The 22,654-nt window shown below is 39.0% G+C and overlaps 1 protein-coding gene across 1 annotated transcript in view; it reads left to right on the forward strand.

The window, feature by feature from the left end:
• The window catches only part of IMPG2 (interphotoreceptor matrix proteoglycan 2), a 202,011-nt gene that overhangs the window by 97,030 nt on the left and 82,327 nt on the right, over positions 1-22,654 (forward strand). The window contains exons 5-6 of the mRNA XM_007945804.1: positions 5,220-5,269; positions 6,441-6,523. Of these exons, the coding sequence (XP_007943995.1) occupies positions 5,220-5,269; positions 6,441-6,523 (133 nt within the window). The remainder of the gene's footprint in view (positions 1-5,219; positions 5,270-6,440; positions 6,524-22,654) is intronic.

Genomic DNA, 22,654 nt, shown 5'->3' on the forward strand with positions numbered 1-22,654 from the left:
GGTTTGACTCGACGGCACATAACAACAACAAGAAGAAGACTGGGGAAATTACTGGGAGGAGGAGGAGTAGTTAATGTCTGAAATGATGGAGTGGTATGGTAGTTTGGACATTTGGGACATCTTTAACCTCCGCCTCATGGGGACCGGCCTTGTGCTGATCTTTCTGAGAGAAATTGTTCAAGCAGGGGGTAAATTCTCATGTTGCCTTCAGGATTCTTTCTTTGTCCTTGTATTTGCAAAGTTTAATTATGCCATGTCTTGGTGATTTTCTTTTAGAGTCTGTCCTGTTTGGGGTTTGTTGAAATTCTTGAATGCATATCTTTTCATCTTTCATTGTGTTAGGGAAGTTCTCTTCAAATTGTCCAATCTTTGCCAATTTTATCTGTGATTTTGCTTTTCTCTTTCTTCTGGAATTCTGACCACACATAAGTTATTCCTCTTGATGGTATCTCACATTTCTTTATATTCTTTTTGTTCTTTTATCTGATTGTTCCCTTAACAAGGTAGTATTGAGAGATTTGTCTCCAATCTCACTGATTCTGTCTTCCATTAATTTGATTCTACTCCTTTGGTCTTTTAATATGTTATCTTTTTCTGAAATTTTAGTATTAATTTTCTAGATTTTTATTTACTGTTTTTTTTAATGGTATCGAATTTATATTTATTTTGTCAGTTTGTTCTTGTATTGTTTTCCTAAATTATTCTAGAATTTTGTCTGTATTTTCCTTAACCTTGTCAGTGTTTTTCTAGATTTTTGTCAGTGTTTCCTTGATCTGTCTCTCAATCCATACTTAAATATAATTCTTTTGAATTATGTATCATGTAGTTCCAATGCCACTTCTTCGTCAGGGAGATTTTCTGGCTCTGTATTCTGGTCCCGTTTGTACCACTTTATCTTGCTTCTTTGTGTGAAGTGGTATTGTCAGTTGTCTCTGAGACATTGTGATGACATTGTATTTATAGTTAGTCGGTAATTGAATGTTGCTGTGATTTGCTCAGGATTTTTTTTTTTCTTTGTTTTGGTATGTCTGAGAGAGTATGGCTGATGTGCTACTCTATTCACTAGTTTGGCAGTACTTAAGGACTCACTACCTGTCTCTTGGTGGATGTAATAAAGGATGAGAATGTGTGTCCAGATCTCTATTAGCTCTTTATATAGAGCTGTTGAAGGTGGGTTGGACTGGTATTGGCTGCTATCATTGATCAGTTGGTGCAGAAGCAGGTGCTGGCCCTTGCCCAGTGGTTGGGACTGTAGGAGGTGTGGCTATGGTTGGGCTGTGTGCATGTGTTTGTGGTCATCTGCTAGGTGGCATAAGAAAACAGAAATAAAAAACAATACCAAGAAAGATTGAAACAAGAGAACAGAAAACACAACATAAACCAACAGCAACTGCAAAGAGGGAAAAAATAAATGAAAAGATAAAAGGGGAAAAAAGACCAAAGAAGGACAAAAAAGAGAAAAACCCTAAGCCTGAGGAGGGTGAATAAAGAAAAGAGAGCAAGAGAAAAAGAATAGTAAAGAAAAAATAAAAGAGTGAAAAGAAAAGAAAAGATGAGAAAAGCAAGAAGATAAAATGACAGAAAAGAAAAAAAAAAAAGGAACCAGAGAAAGGAAAAAACAAGAGCCAGGGACTTGAAAAAATTTCAAAAATAAGAAGAAAGGAGAGAATAAAGAATAATTAAAAAAAGAAAAGAAAACTAGGGAGAGGGCAGGATACTTGGGTGCTGTTCTTACTGTCCAAGCAGGTGGTTAGGAACAGTACACTTGGTCCTGGCACTAGTTCTTGCTTTCTCAGAAGACACTGGTGGCAGGGCACCTAATCCCAGATGAGTTCCTGCTGACCCAGAAGATGTCTAGGGGTAGGGCACCTGGACCTGGAAAAATTCCTCCCTGCCCAAATGGCAGCTGAGAACAAGGTGCCTATTTCCAGAAGGAATTCTTGCCGTCCTACAAAGCAGCTGGCGACAGAATGTCTGGTCCCAGAAAAAGTTCCTGCCATTACAAAAGGCATTTGGGATGGGTGATCTCAGGACTAGTCCTTGTCTACTCAGAAGGCAACTGGGAGGAGGGTGCCTGTTCTCAGACAAGTTCCTGGTGGCCTAAAGTGTGTCAGGGGGCAATGCATATGGACCAAAAATAATTTCCTGTCAATCCAAAAGGCAACTGGGAGCAAGGCACCTGGCTCCAGAGAGAGTTCCTGTCAGTCTAAAAAGCAGCTGTTGGCAGGGTATCTGGTCTCAGATAAAGCTCCTGTTGTTTTAAAAGGCAACTGGGTACAAGGGCCCATTGCATAAAAAGTTCCTGCTATCCCAAAGTGTAACTGGTGTAGGGTGCCTGGTCTGAGGAAAAGGTCTGGGAGCAGGGCACCTAGTCCTGGGACCAATTCTTGCCTGCCCAGGAGGCAACTAGTGGCAGGGCATCTGGTCCAGATAAGAATTCCTGCCAGTCTAGAAGGTGGGTGGGGGATAGCCACATCTCTGTTCACTGGGAGATTGTGGGGTAAAAGGCAAACAAGGGAAATAACACATTTTTCTGGTCATTAGCCACCAGTTTGGTTGCCTAGGTAGCTTTGGGCTTGGTTTGCTTTTCTTTTCTAGTTCTTCAAGTTGTAAAATAAGGCTATTGATTTGAAACCGTTTTTCTTTTTACTGTAGGCATTTACTGCTGTATGTTTCCCTCTAAGTGCTGCTGTTCCTACATCCCATATTGTCTTAGTATGTTGTGCTTTCCCTTTCATTAAATTATAAGTATATTGCAGTTTTTTAAATTACTTAATTAAATTTTAGTTCTTGAAGGCTATAATAGTCTTTTTGCTCATCAAGCTCCTCTGACTGCTTTTGCAAAAGACCCTCTTCCAAAATGTACATGGACACTGGAGATTCCTTTTGGAGCCTATGTCCAAGTAGTAGTTCAAGGGAGATTCCCTTGTAGCCCAGGAAAGAAACAAACAGAAAAAAACAGAAATATTTAATTATTCCACTCCTCATTTATTGCTGTCATTATTTAATGATAGCTACAGTCAACTGTTTGTTACTGACTTTTCCAAGCTAGTTTTTGGAAAGTGTGTTATGATTCTGTTATCTCTGCAATCATTTCACCAGAGGGTGCTCTAGCCCTTTGAATCTGCTGGCAGGGTGCAATTGTTTCTGGAAAGAGGGCCAAAATTGCTGCAGAAGTCTGCACTCATCCCTCAGTGCCAGACAAGACCAGCTGTGCAAACTATGTAACCCCAAATTCTTGGAGAATGAGAACCCCACTATCTGCCCTGGCACTAGGCAGTTACTGTAAGAATATAAGCCACTGACACCATCACCTTGGAAGGACTGAATAATGGGAAATGATAGCCGGTTGGTGTATGTGGTTCATCTAGAAGGGGGATCAGCAGCTTGTCCTTTCATCAAGTACTCTTCTGGTTGAATTAAGTATACGATCCAGTTACACAATTCCAGTTGCTCATTCCAGTGCTGTTGTTATTTGGGAGGTGAGATGGACTGCTAGAATTACCTACTGTACTATTTTGTATAATTACATGCTGCCATTGAAAGTTTTGAATTCTGTACAGTGCACTTACATCACCCCTCTCCTTTAGTTCTTAAAAGTTAAATCTATGCTTCCCTAGTGTTACTTAGTCCTGTGTGGTTAAGTGTGGGCACTGCTTGTGAGTGTTTGGTACATCCTTTCCTCAGTCACATGGGCATGCAGATGCATCTAATCTGGGGAATCACCCCCTCATTTCTTCAGGTAGCCCCCAGACAAACAAAAATGCACAAATCTATCCACTGGCAAAAGCCAAGTCTATTCCACACACTTCTATTCCAGAGAACACACCCCTGCCAGGGAGTGCAGTTTGTGGTTACACACAATAGCACCCACACCTGTGGAGGTAAGAGAAAGGTGGAACATCTATGGTAGAAGAAAAGAATGGGAAAATTCCTATCATTTGAGAGCAGGACTTTTCTTAATTCAGTGTTTGCTTAAATGCTATAATTCTTTGGTTGATTCCCACAGTTCCGAGACTGTAAATTCACCTGTTTTTGCTTGGTGTTTTCTATTTTCATCGTTGGGAAATGGGAGTGTGCAGCTGCTTATGCCACCATCTTGCCTCAGCGTCACCACTGGTGATATGTCAAATGCAGTCTACACTGTTTGGCACATAGTATTCATTCATTCATTCCACAAATATCTATTACTAAAAAACAAAACAAAAAAAAAAACACAACAGATTCACTGCCATTGAGTCAATTTGACTCATAGTGATCCCTCCTTGGGTTTCTGAGGTAGTATCTCTATGGAAGTAGATTACCCAATCTTCCTTCCAAGTAGTGGCTGGTGGATTTGAACCTCCAGCCTTCTGGTTAGTAGTCATATGCCTTAGGCACTACACCACCAAAGCTTGTGAACTCTAGTTAGTGCCCACTAAAATGCAAGTACTCTTTTAGACACTAGAGACACAGCAGGAATATGGCAGGCAAGTTCTCTAATCTCATGGAGTTTAGTTTCTAAAAGCAGTTCTACTCAATAGACTATGATGAGGAAAATAGCCTTTACTGCACTGTCCAGTACAGTAGCCATTTGCCTCATGTGTCGATTGAGCACTTGAAATGTGGCTAGAGGGATTTCAGAACTGAATTTAAAATGTATTTGTTTTTAATTAATTTAAATCACTGCATGTGTTTAGTGGTTAAAAAAGGTAATTTTTGACAATTCAGGGGATTAAGTCAGTGGAGACAGATGATAAACATGAACAAAAGAATTTCAGATAGTGATAAAAAGCTAAAAAGAGTAAAGCGGGGTGATGAAATAGTAACCAGGGGAATATTTTAAGTAGAGCCATTCTAGTTGAATACCAAAAACCAAAACCACACTCACTACTGTTAAGCTGGATTCAACTCATAGCGACCCCTCCTTGGGTTTTTGAGGCAGTATCTCTATGAAAGTAAGTTGCCCAGTATTCCTTCTGAGGAGTGGCTGATGGATTTGAACCACCAGCCTTCTGGTTAGCAGTCAAATGCCTTAGGTACTATGCCACCAGAGCTGCTAGTTATGGATAAATGTAGAAAAAATAAATTTTGAAGACTTTTTTTTTAAAACTTTACTTCGTAGTATTTGGTTTGGGAACTCTTGTTTGGAGATACAGTGGTTCCTTTTTAGAAAACAATCATGAAAATAAACTCAAATATTTCTATCGTTTTATTAACTTTAGACATTTTCCCCGTAGCCCTGAATTGTCATCTCCAGTTCCTGTTGAAGATACCTCAACATTGGGAGGTATGCTTTTGTACTTTTTTTTTTTACCTACTTTATTTTTAAAATTATTTATACCTTATGATTTGCAATTTTGCAAACAAATACATTTTTCAGCTCACATTTTAAGAAAATCAGGTTTCTCTCTTCTTATATGTTATTCAACAGTCTAAAGAAAAAGTAATTCCTCTTTTTCACTAGTCTAAGCCTACTTGTTGTATAGTATGGTGTTTTGAGTACTTAAAACTTTTATTGTAAAATATAACACAAGTACACAAAACTGCTTAAAACAAATATACAGTCTAGTGAATTACTTTAAGGCAAACATGAAGTAACCACTGCTCACATCAGAAGGTCTAGCTCCTTAAGACACTCTCTACATGCACACTTCCAGTGTTCCCCATAAGAGTACAACTATCTTCACATTTAAAGTAATGTTTATGTTTTAGTTTTCATTGTTTTTTCACCCACTACATGTGGATTCCTAAATGTTATAGCTCAGTTTTGCCCATTTTATTTTTAACTCTTCATTTTAAAAATATATATAAGTTCCTTCCCTATTTCTTGTTTTTCTTCTTGTAATTAATTTGTTGAAGAAGCCAGGCCATTTGTTTTATAGAGTTTCTAGAGCAAAGATATTTCTGATGGAATTCTCATGGTGAAGGTTAACATGTTCCTTTGACCTCTGTGTTTTCTGTAAATTGGTAGTTTTATTCTCTTTAATTTTTTTTTAAAACCTTCTGTTTATGGGAAAATTTAAATATATGCAAAAATAATAAGAAAAGCCTAATGAGACCCAATTGTGCTATCAATCTATAGCCAAGGTCATTTAATTTATACCTTCACTTACTTCCCCTTTCTGGTCGAGTAACTAATTTCAATATTTGTCCCCTTTACTAGACAGTGAGCTCCTTGGGGTTATAACTTTGTCTTTGTACCATAGCACCTTGCAGAGCCTGGCATATAGTAAGTACTTAATAAATATTTTTTGAATGAATGTATGAATGAGCCATAATTTTTCTTTTTCTGGGAAGAGTAAGTAAATGTCTCTTGAAGTTAGAATGCACAGAATTTCCAGGATGAAAAAAGCAGATGTCTTATGGGATGGTTTTGAAGTGAGTTACTTATTTCCTGATCTGAATTCTGAGTTAGTCAGGGACTGAATTCATATACATGTTTTTGTTTTTCTACTTAGGTGCTCCTCTCAGTGTTCAATATCCAGGTGTGGCTTCCTATGAAGGTACCTCAGAGAGCAGCTTGGAAAGACCTGAGGAGAGTGTGAGTGATGTTCTGTTTTGCTATTTCAGTTTCTAACTTGAAGAGTAGAGATTAAGAGAGGGTTTATATTCCATTGCCCGATTGCATAGGACTTGATGTGGTGCCATGTAAATGAAAATGTGGATTCTGAAAGCAGTGCATAAAAAAGAATGTGGGATCCCTTGAAGAGCTGAGTAAATCTGTTCTTACTGGAGAGTTATTGGTGAGGAAGGGCTTGAAATTGGAAATAAAATTATTTGGTGACTATAGAGCTATCATTATGGTAAATTCACATGCTTCTTTTGGACTCTGTGACATGATTTACTACAGAGCTTTTTGGCCTGTGTTCTTCTAACCATTTAATAGATCAAGATATAGTCAACCTTCTCTTCCTCAGATGGCAAAAATACAGGTTTTATGCAGTTTTAAAATCTAGAAATACCATGCTTCTCTAATACATCATTATTAATAGGAACCTGTCAGGGAGCTTTGGTGGTATAGTGCCTAAGGCACTTGACTGCTAGCCAGAAGGCTGGCGATTCAAAACCACCAGCCACTCCTTGGAAGGAAGGTTGGGCAATCTACTTTCGTAGTGATACTGCCTTGGAAACCCAAGGAGGGGTTGCTATGAGTCAGATCTGACTTGATGGCAGTGCATTTGTTTTTATTGGTTATCCCATAAACAAGGAACCTTGATGGAACCATGGGGAAGCACTTGGCTGCTAACCATGGGAGAAAAGATGATCTGCTCCCTTAAAGATTAAAGCCTAGGAAACTCTATGGGGCAGTTCTACTTTATCATGTAGGGTCATTATGAGTCGGAATTGACTCAATGGCACACAACATCATCATCTACTATACAGCATTAAAGCATTGGCTCTTAAAGCTGATCTCTATGACATTCGAATTTTTTGAAAAAATACATACTTCCCACAAAAATGGAGACATTTTGTTAGAAAGCTTGTTAAATTCTGAATTTTTAAAATTTTGAGGTTTATAAATCCTATATTATTTAATATATAGAAAATTTGGATTTAACATGTTCCTAGAGAGGTGAAATTTAGTTGCCTTCCAACTTTCTTTCCAACTTGGACATTTTATTCTATGCAAAATCAGGTTCAGTCACCCTATTCTGCCCCACTACCCTTTCTGTAAGTAAACAAGGGTGGTGGTAGTTTGGGATCTCTACAGAGGATGGTTGAATCCTTTTATTCTCAGTAAAACTGTACAAGGCATATGTGCTAAGAACACATTAACATTAACATTCAATAAGTAATTGTTAATAAACGAATAAAAGAAATACTGTAGCTCTGGTCTTGAAGGTAGTACAACCATGACTTGGGTCTGGAAACATTTGTAGAATGTGACAGAATTCACTCTAATAGGAATGAAAGAATTGTATACAATCAGTTGGAACATTAATATCCAAAACAGAAAAGATGATTTGTAGCCAATTTATAGAATCAATAGGAAAACAAAGCATTTATAGAGATACCTAGCAAGAATTGGATTCTTGTATTTAGTTCAAGGAGCTCTGGTGACATAGTGCCTAAGGCATTTCACTGCTAACCAGAAGGTCCACAGAAGGAAGACTGAGCAATCTATTTCTGTAAAGATTTACTGCCTCGGAAACCCAAAGGGAGTTGCTATAAGTTGAATTGACTCGATGGAAGTGACTTTGGTTTTTTTTGTTTGTTTGTTTGTTTATCCAGTTCAAAATGAAACCCAAGACAGTTTCACATTTTACTTTTTTTCCTAATGTACTTTTCCACCTACTGCGTAGGAAACCAATATAGTACTGTATTTCTGTTTTTTTTTTTTTTTGTAATTACTCTATAGTTGTAATGCATATTTGACTTAGGAAATTTAAAGTTTTGCAAAATCTTTATCCTTATCCTGAAAAATGCAGGAGCTTTGTTATTATTATTATTAGGTGCCATCAAGTCACTTTCAACTCATAGCGATACTGTGAACAGAACAAAACACTGGCTGGGCCTATGCCATCAGCATAATTGTTTCCATGCTTGAGTCCATTGTTGCAACTACTGTGTTAATATATCTAGTTGAGGGTCTTCCCCTTTTTGCTGATCCTCTGCTTTACTAAGCATGAGATCCTTCTCCAGGGACTGGTCCCTTCTGACAACATGACCAAAGTATGAGAGACGAAGTCTGGCCATTCTCACTTCTAAGGAGCATTCCTGCTATATTTCCTCCAAGACAGATTTATTTGTTCTTCTAGCAGTCTATATAGTACATTCAATATTCTTCACCAGCACCACAACTCAAATGCATCAATTCTTCTTTGGTCTTTCCTATTCATTGTACAGCTTTCACATGCATATGAAGCTATTGAAAATACCATGGCTTGGGTCAGGCACACCTTAATTTTCAAAGTGACTTCTTTGCTCTTCAACACTTTAAAGATGTACCTTGCAGCAGATTTCCCCAATGCCCTAAGTTGTTTGATTTCTTGACTGGTGCTTCCATGGACATTGTTTGTGAATCCAAGTGAAATAAAAACTTTGACAACGTCAATCTTGTCTTTATTTATCATGATGTTGCTTATTGGTCCAGTTGTGAGGATTTTGTTTTCTTTATGTTCAGATGTAATCCATACTGAAGACTGTAGACTTTGATCTTCATCAGTAAGTGCTCCTCTGCTTTAATGAAGCAAATGTGTCATATACATACCTCAGGTTGTTAATGAGTCTTTCTCCAGTCCTTGTGCCACGTTCTTCTTGGATTATTTGCTCAGTACACAGATTGAATAAGTATGGTGAAAAACTACAACCCTGATGCACACCTTTCCTGATTTTAAACCATGCAGTATCATCTCATTTTGTTCAAACTACTGCTTCTTGTTCTATGTACAAGTTCCTCATGAGCACAATTAAGTATTCTAGAATTCCCATTATTCACAATGTTGTCCGTAATTTGTTTGGTCTACCCAGTCAAATGCCTTTGTATAGTAAGTAAAACACAAGTAAACATATTTCTGGTATTCTTGGCTTTCAGGCAAGATCCATAAACCCATGCTCATGCATACGTTTGGAAGATGATATTCCCACATACATATTGGTATGTGCTATAAAAATGTCCTTATAGATTATAGAGCTAACAGAAGACAAAGTTAGGATAACTTCTTAGCCTCAACCAAGTACCTTGAGGGAGTGAGCCACTGAATCTGAGGCTTGAGACTATGGTCAAAGGGGACATCAAGATCAATTGTCACCATGTAGTTCACAAAAACATTGTTCTACATCCTATTTTGGGGAGCTCTGGTAGTGTAGTGCCTAAGGCATTTGACTGCTAAACAGAAGGCTAGTGGTTCAAACCCACCAGCCACTCCTCAGAAGGAAGGTTGAGCAATCTACTTCCATAGCAATACTGCCTCGGAAAGCCAAGGACGGGTCACTATGAGTTGGATCCGACTGGACAGCAGTGACTTTGGTTTTTGGTTTGGTACATCCTACTTTGGTGAGTTGGCACGAGGGTCTTAAAAGCTTGTGAACAGCCATCTGAGATGAAGCTATTGGTTTCTCCTCCTCCAGAGCAAAGGAAACTGAAGAAAATCAGGACAAATGGAAACTATCAGTCCAAGGGACCAATGGATCATAGGAACCTCAGCTTACACGACCCTGAGACCAGAAGAACTAGATGGTGGCCAGTTACCAATACCAACCACTTGGAAAGGGATCACAATTGGAGACTGGGGTTAGAGAAAAAAAACATGGAAAAAATTCAAAAACATATAAAGACCAGGCTTACTGGTTGGATAGAGAATGGTGAAACCCCTGAGACTATGGTTCCTAATCTTTGGGCCTGGAATTGATCTCACTCCTCTGGCTCAACTCTTAGCCAAACAGCAGACAGGCCTATGAGCTGAACAACTACACCAGGAAGATGCAGTCCTTAGAATAATCAACCATGGGAGATCAGAAGGGCAGCATTTGCATAGGGAGAAGCCTAGGCAGGCAGCAACTCTAATTAGTGTGTGTTAGTTAAGGATGTGTGTCAGCTTGGCTGGGCCTGGTTTTGAGTTCTTGGGAGCTGTATGCAGTTATTCCCTGTGAAGAGACTGGAATCAACTCCATGGTGGAATCTGCTGTGAACAACTAATTGGTTGCCTTCAGGGTGTGGCCTGCTTCCAGTATGTATGGGGAAGCTTTGAGGAAGGTCCTTAGCTTCTGGCACAATTTAGATCCTGCATTTGGCCTAGTCATCACCTCTAGTTCCTGGACTTGTACCAGTGGCCAGTGTGTTGCCTGCTGGTCTTGGAATTGTTCCTGAACTTGTACCAGTGGTCTGCCATATTGCCTGCTAATCTTGGGATTGTGCCATTTTTCCTGCCAACTTTGTCAGCTTCAGTAGTCTGAAGCTGCCTGAGTCCAAAGAAACCTCTAGTTTACTCAACTGGGCCTGGAGCAAAGAGGCAGAGCTGAAGCTCAAGCTTCAGCCCCTGGAGCCAGCACTCTGAATTTGGACTTCTAGCCACCTAAACTGTAAGAGAATGAATTCCTGTTAGTTAAGCCATCCAATTGTGGTACTTCTGTTATAGCAACACTAGAGAACAAAACAGAGTGTCATTGCAATGCAGTGAATTAGTTGGTATGGCTTTTCTAGCCATAATCTTTGTAAATCCCACTGAATTCCTGGGTGGGACAGTGCAAACAAGGTGTGTATAACTTTGATGTTGGGATTGGTTAGTTTTGTTGCTCTGCCAGGCTTAAAATGAGCCATCCTAGAGGTAGAGAGGAGATCTCACTGCCATCAAAAGAGAAGAGCTGAAGTGGAGCACTTCCTTGGACCCAAGGTCCCTGTGCTGGATCTCCTTGGCTGAGAGACACCACAGCAAAGAGATGCCCCAGCAGAGAGACAGTGGCACTGGAACCAAGAGACATGAGACAGAGCAGCAGGCTTACCTGGTCCACAGAGGAAGAGACCAGGGTGAGAGGCCAAGGGCCAGAGAGGATGTTTGAGGGTATAGCAGAGGAGAGACTGTCCTGACCAAAGAACTGTATCCTGAGAGCATTCTTGAACTTGAATTGTAGCCTGTTACTTCCCTAATAAACCCCATAATCACAAGTATTGTCTGTTGAGTTCTGTATGGCCATTGCAATGAATTATCAAACCCAACAGAGAAGTAGTGAGTACTATGAGAGGGATGATTGATGTCAAAGTTGATAAAAAGGCTGGAGGTTTGTGGCATGTCTGACTTCATAAGAATAAGCCTTGGGCAGTTGATGGGGATTCTGTCTTCCTTTTTTGAAGTTAGAGGAGGTCAGAAGATGCTGCCTCCATGTCCTTTTTGCAGTCGTGAAACCAAATGTATATGAACTGTTAAATGTAAAATGAATCTGCTTTGTAAAATTGCAAACAAATCACAATAAAAAGTTAAAAAAAAAATCATACAACAGGAAAGCAAAAGGTCATTAAAAACAAAAGAAAGAAAGAAAAGACCAAAATGTCAGAGGAGACTCTGAAACTTGCTCTGGAAGGAAGAGTAAAGTAAATGCAAGAGAAGATTAAATAAAAGAGCTGAAAAGAAGACTTCAAAGGGTGGCTTGAGAAAACAATGTAAAGTGTTATAAAGAAATATGCAAAGACCTGGAATTAGACCCAAAGGAAAGAACATCCTTGGCATTTAGAAATGAAGAAAAATTGAAGCCTTAAGTTGCAATATTGAAGGATTCTCTGGGCAAAATATTGGATTATGTAGGAAGCCTCAAAAGAAGATGGAAGGAATATACAGAGTCACTGTACCAAAAAGAACTGGTCAGCATTCAGCTGTTTCAGGAGGCACCATATGATCATGAATCGATGGTATTGAAGGAAGAAGTCCAAGCTGTGCTGAAGGAATTGGCAAGAAAACCAAGGTTCTAAGAATTGATGGAATAGCTATTGAGATGTTTCAGCAAATGGATGCAGTGCTGGAAGCACTCACACATTTATGCCAAGAAATTTGTAAGACAGCTACCTAGCAAACAGACTGGAAGAGATCTGTATTTGTGCCCATTCCAAAGAAAGGGGACCCAAAAGAATATGGAAATTATCAAAAAATATCATTAATATCACATGCAAGTAAAATTTCGCTGAAAATAATGAAAAAACAGTTGTAGCAGTATATTGACAAGAAACTGCCGGACATTCAACCCAGAGACAGAAGAAGGTGTGGAATGAAGGATGTTATTAATGATATCAGATGGATCTTGGCTGAAACCATAGACTACCAAAAAGATGAGTACCTGTATTTTATTGACTATGCAATATTCCCGTTCATCTACCCTTTCCTGAACTTCTTGGCTGTCTACCTATGTATCCACCCATAGATTAGTGTTTGTTATTACTGATAGTGCAGTATTGTGTATGAAACAGTATTTACCTTTGTTGTCTGTACCTCTCTGTGTCTTCCCTTTCCTTAGTGATATTGTGCTGGTCACACACTTTTGTTATATTGCCTCTACCTTCACCAAAATCAACATATCTCTTAGCTAGTCAGCAATTTTCCCTCCCCTCTCCTCCCATCCCTAACAGCCAACAAAGAAAATTTCCTTCCCTCTGTCTCTGACAAGACAGAACTGAGGGATCCAGGTAAGGGGAGAGAGACAGGCCCCACACCAAAGACGCAGGAAGTGGAGGGGAAGCCAGTGACAACAGAGCCATGAGAATCCAGGTAAGGGGAGGGTGGAGAGGTTTCGAACAGCTAAGGGAGACAAAATTGTCTGTCAGTTTGTTGTACTGTGGTGGCTTGTGTGTTGCTGTGAGGCTTGAGGCTATGCCACCAGTGTCTCTAATGCCAGCAGGGTTGCACATGGTGCATAGGTTTCAATGCAGCTTACAGACTGAGACAGACTAGGAAGAAGGAAGAGGCCATCCATTACTCAAAGAATTGGCCAGGGAAAATCTTATGAATAGCAGAGAAACATCCATTACTGGGCAACTTTATGAATAGTCCTGAAACATTGATACAGTGCAGGAAGACCAGCCCATTAGGTTGGAAGGCAATCAAAATACGAGCAGGAAAGAGCTGCATCATTGGAGTAGATGCAGCCTTAATGATATGGGTAAACTAAAGCTTTTGGGACCTCCATTTCCTGATGTGACACAACTGAATTTGAGGAGGAACAGCTGCAAACATCCATTAATAATCAGAACATGGAATGTACAAAGTATGAATCTAGGAAGACTGGAAGTTGTCAAAAATGAAATGGAATGCATAAAGATTGATATCCTAGGCATTAGTGAGCTGAAATGGACTGCTTTTGGCCATTTTGAATCAGATGACCATATGATCTACTATGCCAGGAATGACAGTTTGAAGAGGAATGGCGTGGCATTCATCATCACAAAGGATATTTCAAGATCTGTCCTGAAGTACAATGCTGTGAGTGATAGGATAATAGCCATACGCCTACAAGGAAGATCAGTAAATACTACGATTATTCAAATTTATACACCAACCACTGTTCTAGTTAGCTGGTACCACTCTGACAGGAAATATACCACAAACGAGATGGCCTTAACAAACAGGAATTTATTCTCTTACAGTTTGGGAGGCTAGAAGTTCAAGTTCAAAGTGCCAGGCTCTAGGGGCTGTGTGAAAGCTTGGGCTTCAGCTCTGCCTTCAGCTACCGGCCCACTGAAACTAGAGGCATCTATTCACTTAGGCAGCTACTGGCTGCTGAGGCTAACAAGCCCAAAGTTGACAAATAAAATGGCACAGTCCCGATGTTACCAAACCGCATGGCAGGCCATTAACTCAAGTCCATTGTAAGTCACAAGGTCTGAAGAACATGGCAGACTGCTGAAACAATGACACAGCTACATGCACGGTCCAAGAGTGCCATAGTCTAAAGACCATTCATTCCCAAAGCTGCTGCTTATATATGGGAAGCAGACCACATACCCAAAGGCAGCTACTCAGCTGCTCACAGTAGATTCCACCATGGAGTTGATTACCAGTCTCATCATGGGGAATACTACATCCAGCTGCCCAGCCACTCAACCAGGCCTAGCCAAATTGACACAAAAACATAACCACCACAACCGCCAAAGGCAAAGATGAAGAAACTGAAGATTTTTATCAACTTCTGCAGTATGAAATTGACCAAACATGCAATCAAGGTGTGTTAATTATCACTGGTGACTGGAATGCAAAAGTTGGAAACCAAGAAGAATCACTGGTAGTTGGAAAATATGACCTTGGTAATAGAAATAAGATTGGAGATCACGTGATAGACTTTTGCAAGAGAAATGAATTACTCATTGCAAATACCTTTTTCAACATCATAAATGGCAGTTATACACCTGAAGTTTGCCAGATGGAGTACACAGGAATCAGATCAACTACATCTGTGGAAAAAGGCAATGGAGAAACTCAATATCTTCATCCAAAACAAGGCCAGGAGCTGACTGTGGAACAGACCATCAACTGCTCATATGCAGGTTCAAGGTGAAGCTAAAGACAAAACAAGTCTATGACAGCCAAAATATGACCTTGAATATATGCCTCCTGAATTTAGAGACCATCTAAAGAATAGATTTGATACATTGAACACCAGTGACCAAACACCAGAAAAATTGTGGGATGACATCAAGAATATCATCCATGAAGAAAGCAAGAGGTCATTAAAAAGAGAGGAAAGAAAGAAAAGACCAAAATGGATGTCAGAAGAAACTGTGAAACTTGCCCATGAGTGGAGCATAGCTAAAGCAAATGGAAGAAATGACAAGATAAAAGAGCTGAACAGAAGATTTCAAAGAGCAGCTTGAGCAGACAAAGCCAATTACTGTAATGAAATGTGCAAAGACCTGGGGTTAGAAAACCAAAAGGGAAGAACATGCTTGGCATTTCTCAAACTGAAAAAACTGAGGAAAAATTTAAGCCTCGAGTTGCAATATTGAGATTCTGTGGATAAAATATTGAATGATGCAGGAAGTATTAAAAGAAGATGTAAGGAATACACAGCGTCATTGTATCAAAAAGACCTGGTCAGTCTTCATCCATTTCAGGAGGTGTATATGATCAAGAACCAATGGTATTGAAGGAAGAAGTGGAAGCTGCACTGAAGGAATTGGTGAGGAACAAGGCTCCAGGAATTGGCAGAATACCCAGTGAGATGTTTCAACAAATGGATGCCCCTCTAGAGGCACTCACTTGGTTATGCCAAGAGATTTGGAAGACAGCTACCAGGCCAACTGACTGGAAGAGGTCCATATTTGTACCTATTCCAAAGAGAGATGATCCCACAGAATGTGGAAATTATCAAACAATATTATTAATATCACATACAAGTAAAACCTTACTGAAGATAGTTCAGAAATGGTTGCAGCAGTATATTGACAGAGAACTTCCAGAAATGCAAGCTGGATTCAAAAGAGGATATGGAATGAGGGATATTGTTGCTAATGTCAGATTGATCTTGGCTCAAAGCAAAGAATACCAGAAAGATGTTTATTTGTATTTTATTGACTATGCAAAAGCATTTGATTGTGTGGATCATAACAAATTATGGGTAACATTGAGAATAATGGGAATTCCAGAACACTTAATTGTACTCATGGGGAACCTATACATAGACCAGGAGGCTGTCATTCAAACAGAACAAAGGAACACTGCAAGGTTTAAAATCAAGAAGGGAGTGCATCAGGGTTGTATTCTTTCACCATACTTATTCAATCTATATGCTGAGCAAAATAATCGGAGAAGCTGGACTATATGAAGAAGAACACGGCATTAAGATTGGAGGAAGAATCATTAACAACCTGAGATATGCTGATGATACAACTTTGCTTGCTGAAAGTGAGGATGACTTGAAGTACTTACTGATGAAGATTGAAGAATACAGATGGATTACATCTCAACATAAAGAAAACAAAAGTCCTCACAACTGGACCTATAAGCAGCATCATGATAAATGGAGAGAAGATTGAAGTTGTCAAAGACTTCACATTGCTTGGTTCTACAGTTGACACCAATGGAAGCAGCAGTCAAGACATCAGATGACATACAGCACTGGGCAAATCAGCTGCAAAGGACCTCTTCCAAGTGCTGAGGAGCAAAAATGTCTCCTTGAGGACTAAGGTGCGCCTGACACAAGCCATGGTATTTTCCATCACCTCATATGCTCCTCAGAAGGAAGATTGGGCAATCTTACGTAGGGATACTGCCTTGGGAACCCAGGGAGGGGTTACTATGAGTTTGGTCTGACTCGATGGCCCATAACAACAACAACAACAACAACAACAACAACAACAACATATTCATGTGAGAGCTGGACAATGACTAAGGAAGACTGATGAAAAGTTGATGCTTTTGAGTTGTGGTGTTGGCAAAGAATACTGAAAGTATCATGGACTGCTAAAAGAGGTAACAAATCTGTCCAGCTGGAATGCTCTTTGGAAGTGAGAATGGCCAGACTTCGTCTCACCTATTTTGGTCATGTTGCAAGAAGGGACCATTCCCTGGAGAAGGATGTCATGCTTGGTAAGGTGGAGGGTGGACGAAAGAGGGGAAGGCCCTCAACAAGATGAATTGACACAATGACTGTGGCGATGGGCTGAAGTGTATAGCAAGATCATGGAGCTGGCACGGGACAGGGCAGTGTTTCGTTCTGCTGTGCATAGGGTTGCTATGAGTCGGAAATGACTCTATGGTACTTAACAACAACTGTAAATGTTTCCTTGACTTTTTATAATAATGGACTCATGCAATATTTGTCCTTCTGTGGTTGACTTATTTTACTCACCATAATGTCCTCCAAGTTCATCCATTTTATGATGTGATTAGCAGATTCTTCATTATTCTTTAATATTCATAGTATTCCATTGTGTGTATGTACCATAGTTTGGTTATCCATTCATCTGTTGATGGCACTTAGATTGTTTCCATCCCTTTGCTATTGTGAATAGTGATGCGATGAACATGGGTGTGCATATATCTATTTGTGTTCCAGATCTCATCTCTTTAGGATATATTACTAGTAGTGGTATTGTTCGACCAAATGATATTTCTATTTCCAGCTTTTTAAGGAAGTGCCATCATTTACCACAGTGGTTATACCATTTTATAGTCTCACTAGCAGTGTATGAGATTTCTAATCTCTCTACACCCTTGCCAGCATTTGTTGTTTTCTGTCTTGTTGAACTCTGCTATTATTGCTGGAATGAGATGATATCTCATTATTGTTTTGATTTGCATCTCTCTAATGGCTAATGATTGTGAAAATTTCTTCATGTGTTTGTTGGCTACCTGAATATCTTCTTCGATGAATTGTCTGTTCATGTCTTTTGTTCACGACAACCTGTGATATGCTGATGATACAACCATGTTTGAATTGTATTGTTTATCTTTTTGATGATGAGGTGTCAAAGCTTTCTATATATTTTAGAGATAAGTCCCTTGTTGGATATGTCATTGCCATATATTTTTTTCCCCAGTCTATAGCTTCACCTTTCACTCTTTTGGAGAAGTCTTTTTATGTGCGTAAGAATTTTATTTTTAGAAGGTTCCAGTCATCTAATTTATTTTCTGCTATTTTTGCATTTTTGGTTGTGCTTGATAGTCTACTTATGCCATAACTTAGGGCCTCTGAGTTTGCCCTTTTTTAAATCTTGATGAACTTTATAGTTTTGGGTTTTATATTTAGTTCTTTGATACATCTTGAGTTAGATTTTGTTTATGGTGTGTGGCACTGATTTTGTTTAGTTTTTCTGCAAACGGATATCCAGTTTTGCCAGCACCATTTGTTAAAGAGGCTACCACTCCCTCATTTAATGGGTTTTGGTCCCTTGTCAAAGATCAGCTGTCTGTAGGTGGATGAATCTACTCTTGAGTTTTCAGTACTGTTCCACTGGTATATGTGTTTATCATTGTACCAATACCAGGGTGTTTTGACTACTGTGACTGTATAGTAGGTTTTGAGATCAGGGAGTGTGAGACCTCCTACTTAGATTTTCTTCTTCAGTAGTGCTTTGTTTATCTGAACTCTCTTTCCTTCCATGTAAAATTAATTATTGGTTTTTCCATGTCATTTAAAGAATGCTGATGGTATCTGAATCAGGATTGCATTGAATATATAGATTGCTTTGGATAATATGTTGTTATTAGGTGCTGTTAAATTGTCTCTGACTCATAGCAACCCTATGTATAGCAGAATGAAACACTGCCTTGTCCTGTGCCAGCCCCATGATCTTTGCTATACCTGAGCCCATCGTTGCAGCCACTGTGTCAATCCATCCTGTTGAGGGCCTTCCCCTTTTTTGTTGACCCTCCACTTTACCAAGCATGACATCCTTCTCCAGGGAATGATCCCTTCTGAAAACATGACCAAACTAGGAGAGACAAAATCTGGCCATTCTCACTTCCAAGGAGTATTCTGGCTGCACTTTTTCCAGGATGGATTTGTTAGATGTTTTAGCACTCCATGGTACTTTCAGTATTCTTTGCCATCACCACAACTCAAAAGCATTGACTCTTCTTCGGTCTTCCTTATTCTTTGGCTAACTCTCACATGCCTATGAGGTGATTGAAAATACCATGGCTTGTGTCAGGTGCACCTTAGTCTTCAAGGAGATATCTTTGCTCATCAGCACTTGAAAGAAGTCTTTTGCAGCAGACTTGCCCATTGCAATACGTTGTCTGATGTCTTGACTTCTGCTTCCATTGGTGTTGACTGTAGAACCAAGCAATATGAAGTCTTTAACAACTTCAGTCTTTTCCCCATTTATCATGATGTTGCTATTGGTCCAATTGTGAGGATTTTTGTTTTCTTTATACTGAGATGTAGTCCATACTGCATTCAGTATTCTTCAGTCTTCATCAGCAAGTGCTTAAAGTTATCCTCACTTTCAGCAAGCAGAGTTGTGTCATATGCATATTATAGGCTATAAATGAGTCTTCTCCAATACTGATGCTATATTCTTCTTCATATAGTCCAGCTTCTCAGATTATTTGCTCAGCATACAGTTGAATAAATATGGTGAAAGGTTACAACCCTGACACATTCCCTTCCTGATTTTCAACCATGCAGTATCCCCTTGTTCTGTTAGAAGAGCAGCCTCCTGGTCTATGTACAGGTCCTTCATGAGTACAATCAAGTGTTCAGGAATTCCCATTCTTCTCAATGTTATCCACAATTTGTCAAGATCCACACAATGGAATGCTTTTGCACAGTCAATAAAATATAAGTAAACATCTTTCTGGTATTCTTTGCTTACCAAGATCCATCTAACATCAGCAGTGATATCCCTCATTCTGTGTTCTGTTCTGAATCCAGCTTGCATTTCTGGAAGTTCCCTGTCAATATACTACTACAACCATTTTTGAATTATCGTCAGTAAGATTTTACTTGCATGCGATATTAATGATGATGTTCAATATTTCCACATTGTGTGGAATCACTTTTCTTTGGAATGGGTACAAATGTGGATATCTTCCAGTCAGATGGCCTGGTAACTGTCTTCCAAATCTCTGGTCATAGCCAAGTGAGTTCCTCCAGTGCGGTTTCTCTTTGTTGAAATGTCTCATTGAGTATTCCATCAATTCCTGGAGCCTTGTTTTTCACCAATTCCTTCAGTGCAGCTTTGACTTCTTCCTTCAGTACTATTGGTTCTTGATCATATGCCACCTCCTGAAATGGATGAACATTGATCAACTCTTTGGTATAGTGACTCTGTGTATTCCTTCTATCTTCTTTTGGTGTTTCCTGCATCATTCAATATATTGCCCATAGAATTTTCAATATTGTAATTTAAGGCTTAAATTTTTTTTTTCCAGTTCTTTCAGCTTGAGAAATGCTGAGCATGTTCTTCCCTTTTGGGTTTCCAACTCAATGTCTTTGCACATTTTATTATAGTAATTGACTTTGTCTTCTTGAGCTGCTGTTTGAAATCTTCTGCTCAGGTCTTTTATCTTGTCATTTCTTCTATTTGTTTTAGCTGCTGTGTGTTCAAGGGCAAGTTTTAGAGTCTCTTCTGACATCCATTTTTTTTCCCTTTCCTTCTTTTTTTTCCTTTCCTGTCTTTTTAATGACCTCTCACTTTCTTCATGGATAATGTTCTTGATGTCATGCCACAATTCCTGTTGTTTTCTGTCATTGGTGTTCAATGTATCAAATCTATTCTTTAGATGGTCTCTAAATCCAGGAGGGATATAATCAAGGTCATATTTTCACTTTCATAGACTTGTTATAATTGTCTTCAACTTCAACTTGAACTTTAATATGAGCAGTTGATGGTCTGTTCTAAAATCAGCTCCTGCCTTGTTCTGGCTGAAGATATTGAGCTTCTCCATTGCTGCTTTCCACAGATGTAGTTGATCTGATTCCTGTGTACTCCATTTGGTGCAGTCCAAATGTATAGCTGCCCTTTGTGTTGTTGAAAAAGGTATTTGCAATCAATAAGTCATTGGTCCTGCAAAATTGGTTCATGCGATCTCCAGCATTATTTCTATCATCAAGGCCAAATTTTCCAGCTACCAGTGATTCTTTTCTTTCCACCTTTTGCATTCCAATCACTAGTGAATATCAACACATCTTAATTGCATGTTTGGTGAATTTCAGACTGCAGAAATTGGTAAAAAAAAATCTTTCTTCATCTTTGGCTTTGGTGGTTGGGTGTAAATTTGAATAATAGTAATATTAACTGGCCTTTCCTGTAGGCATATGGATAATATCCTGTCATTGACAGCATTGTACTTCAGGATAGATCTTGAAACATTCTCTGTGATGATGAATGCCACACCTTTCTTCTTCAGTTTGTCATTCCCGGCATAGTAGATTATATGGTTATCTGATTCAAAATGGCCCAAATTGGTCCACTTCAGCTCATAATGCCTAGGATATCGATCTTTATGCATTCTATTTCATTTTTGACAACTTCCAATTTTCCTAGATTCATACTCCATAATTCCATGTTTCAATTATTAATGGATGTTTGCAGCTGTTTCTTCTCATTCAGAGTTGTGCCACATCAGCTAATGGAGGTCCCAAAAGCTTTACTCTATCCACATCATTAAGGTTGGCTCTACTCTGAGGAGGCAGCTCTTTCCCAATTGTATTGTGCCATCTAACCTGAGAGGCTCATCTTCCATCACTGTATCTGACAATGTTTCAGGGCTATTCATAAAGTTTTCCAGTAATGTATCAGACAGTGTTTCACTGCTATTTATAAGGTTTTCACAGGCCAGTATTTTGAGAAGTGGAGAAGTAGATGACTTCTTCCTTCTTCTGAGTCTGTCTTAATCTGGAAGCTCCACTGAAACATGACCAGCATGGACACCTCTTGGGATTCGAAACACTGATGTCATAGCCTCCAGCCTCACAGAACACTAAAACCACCACAGTACGACAAACTGACAGACAAGTTTGTCTCCCTTAGCTGTTTCAAACTGCTCAGGTCACTTCTTGGGTAGTATTGACATTTTCACAATTTTCAGTCTTCCTTTCCATGAGCTTGGTATGTTCTTCCATTTATGTAGTCTCTTACAGTTTCTTCTAGTAGTGTTTAGTAGTTTTCTTTGTACAGTAGTTTTATGTCCCTGGTAAGATTTATTCCTAAGCTGTTTGTCTTTGATAGCTATTTTAAAGGGTATTCTTTCTTTGTTTCCTTTTCAGAGATCTCTTTGTTGATGTAGAGGAATCTGATTTTTCTGTGTTGATATTGTACTCTGCCACTTTGCTGAATCTTTCATTTAGTTCCAGTAGTTTTTTTACTGAATCTCTTGGGTTTGTATGGATTGGATCACATCATCTGCAAATAGAAATAGTTTTACTTCTTCTTTGCCAGTTTGGATGCCTTTTATTTCTGTTTCTTGTCTTATTGGCCTGGCTAGGACTTCCAATACAATGTTGAATAGAAGTGGTGATAGAAGGCATCCTTGTCTGGTTCCTGTTCACAGGAATAATATTTTGAGTCTGTCTCCATTGAGAATAATGTTGGCTTTGGTTTTATGTCCTTTTGTTTTGTTGAGAAATTTCTGTTCTATTTCTGTTTTGCTGAGAGTCTTTTTTTAAAAAAATCAAGAATGGCTGTTGGATTTTACCAAAATATCTTTTCTGAGTTGATTGTTATAACCATTAACCATGTGGTTCTTTTCCTTTGTTTTATTTATGTGAGTGATTACATTTTTTTTTTTTTTTTTTGTCAAATCAT

This window comes from Orycteropus afer, unplaced genomic scaffold, assembly GCF_000298275.1.
Source record: "Orycteropus afer afer isolate SDZICR_OR568_19922 unplaced genomic scaffold, OryAfe1.0 scaffold00143, whole genome shotgun sequence".
Lineage (NCBI taxonomy): Eukaryota > Metazoa > Chordata > Mammalia > Tubulidentata > Orycteropodidae > Orycteropus > Orycteropus afer.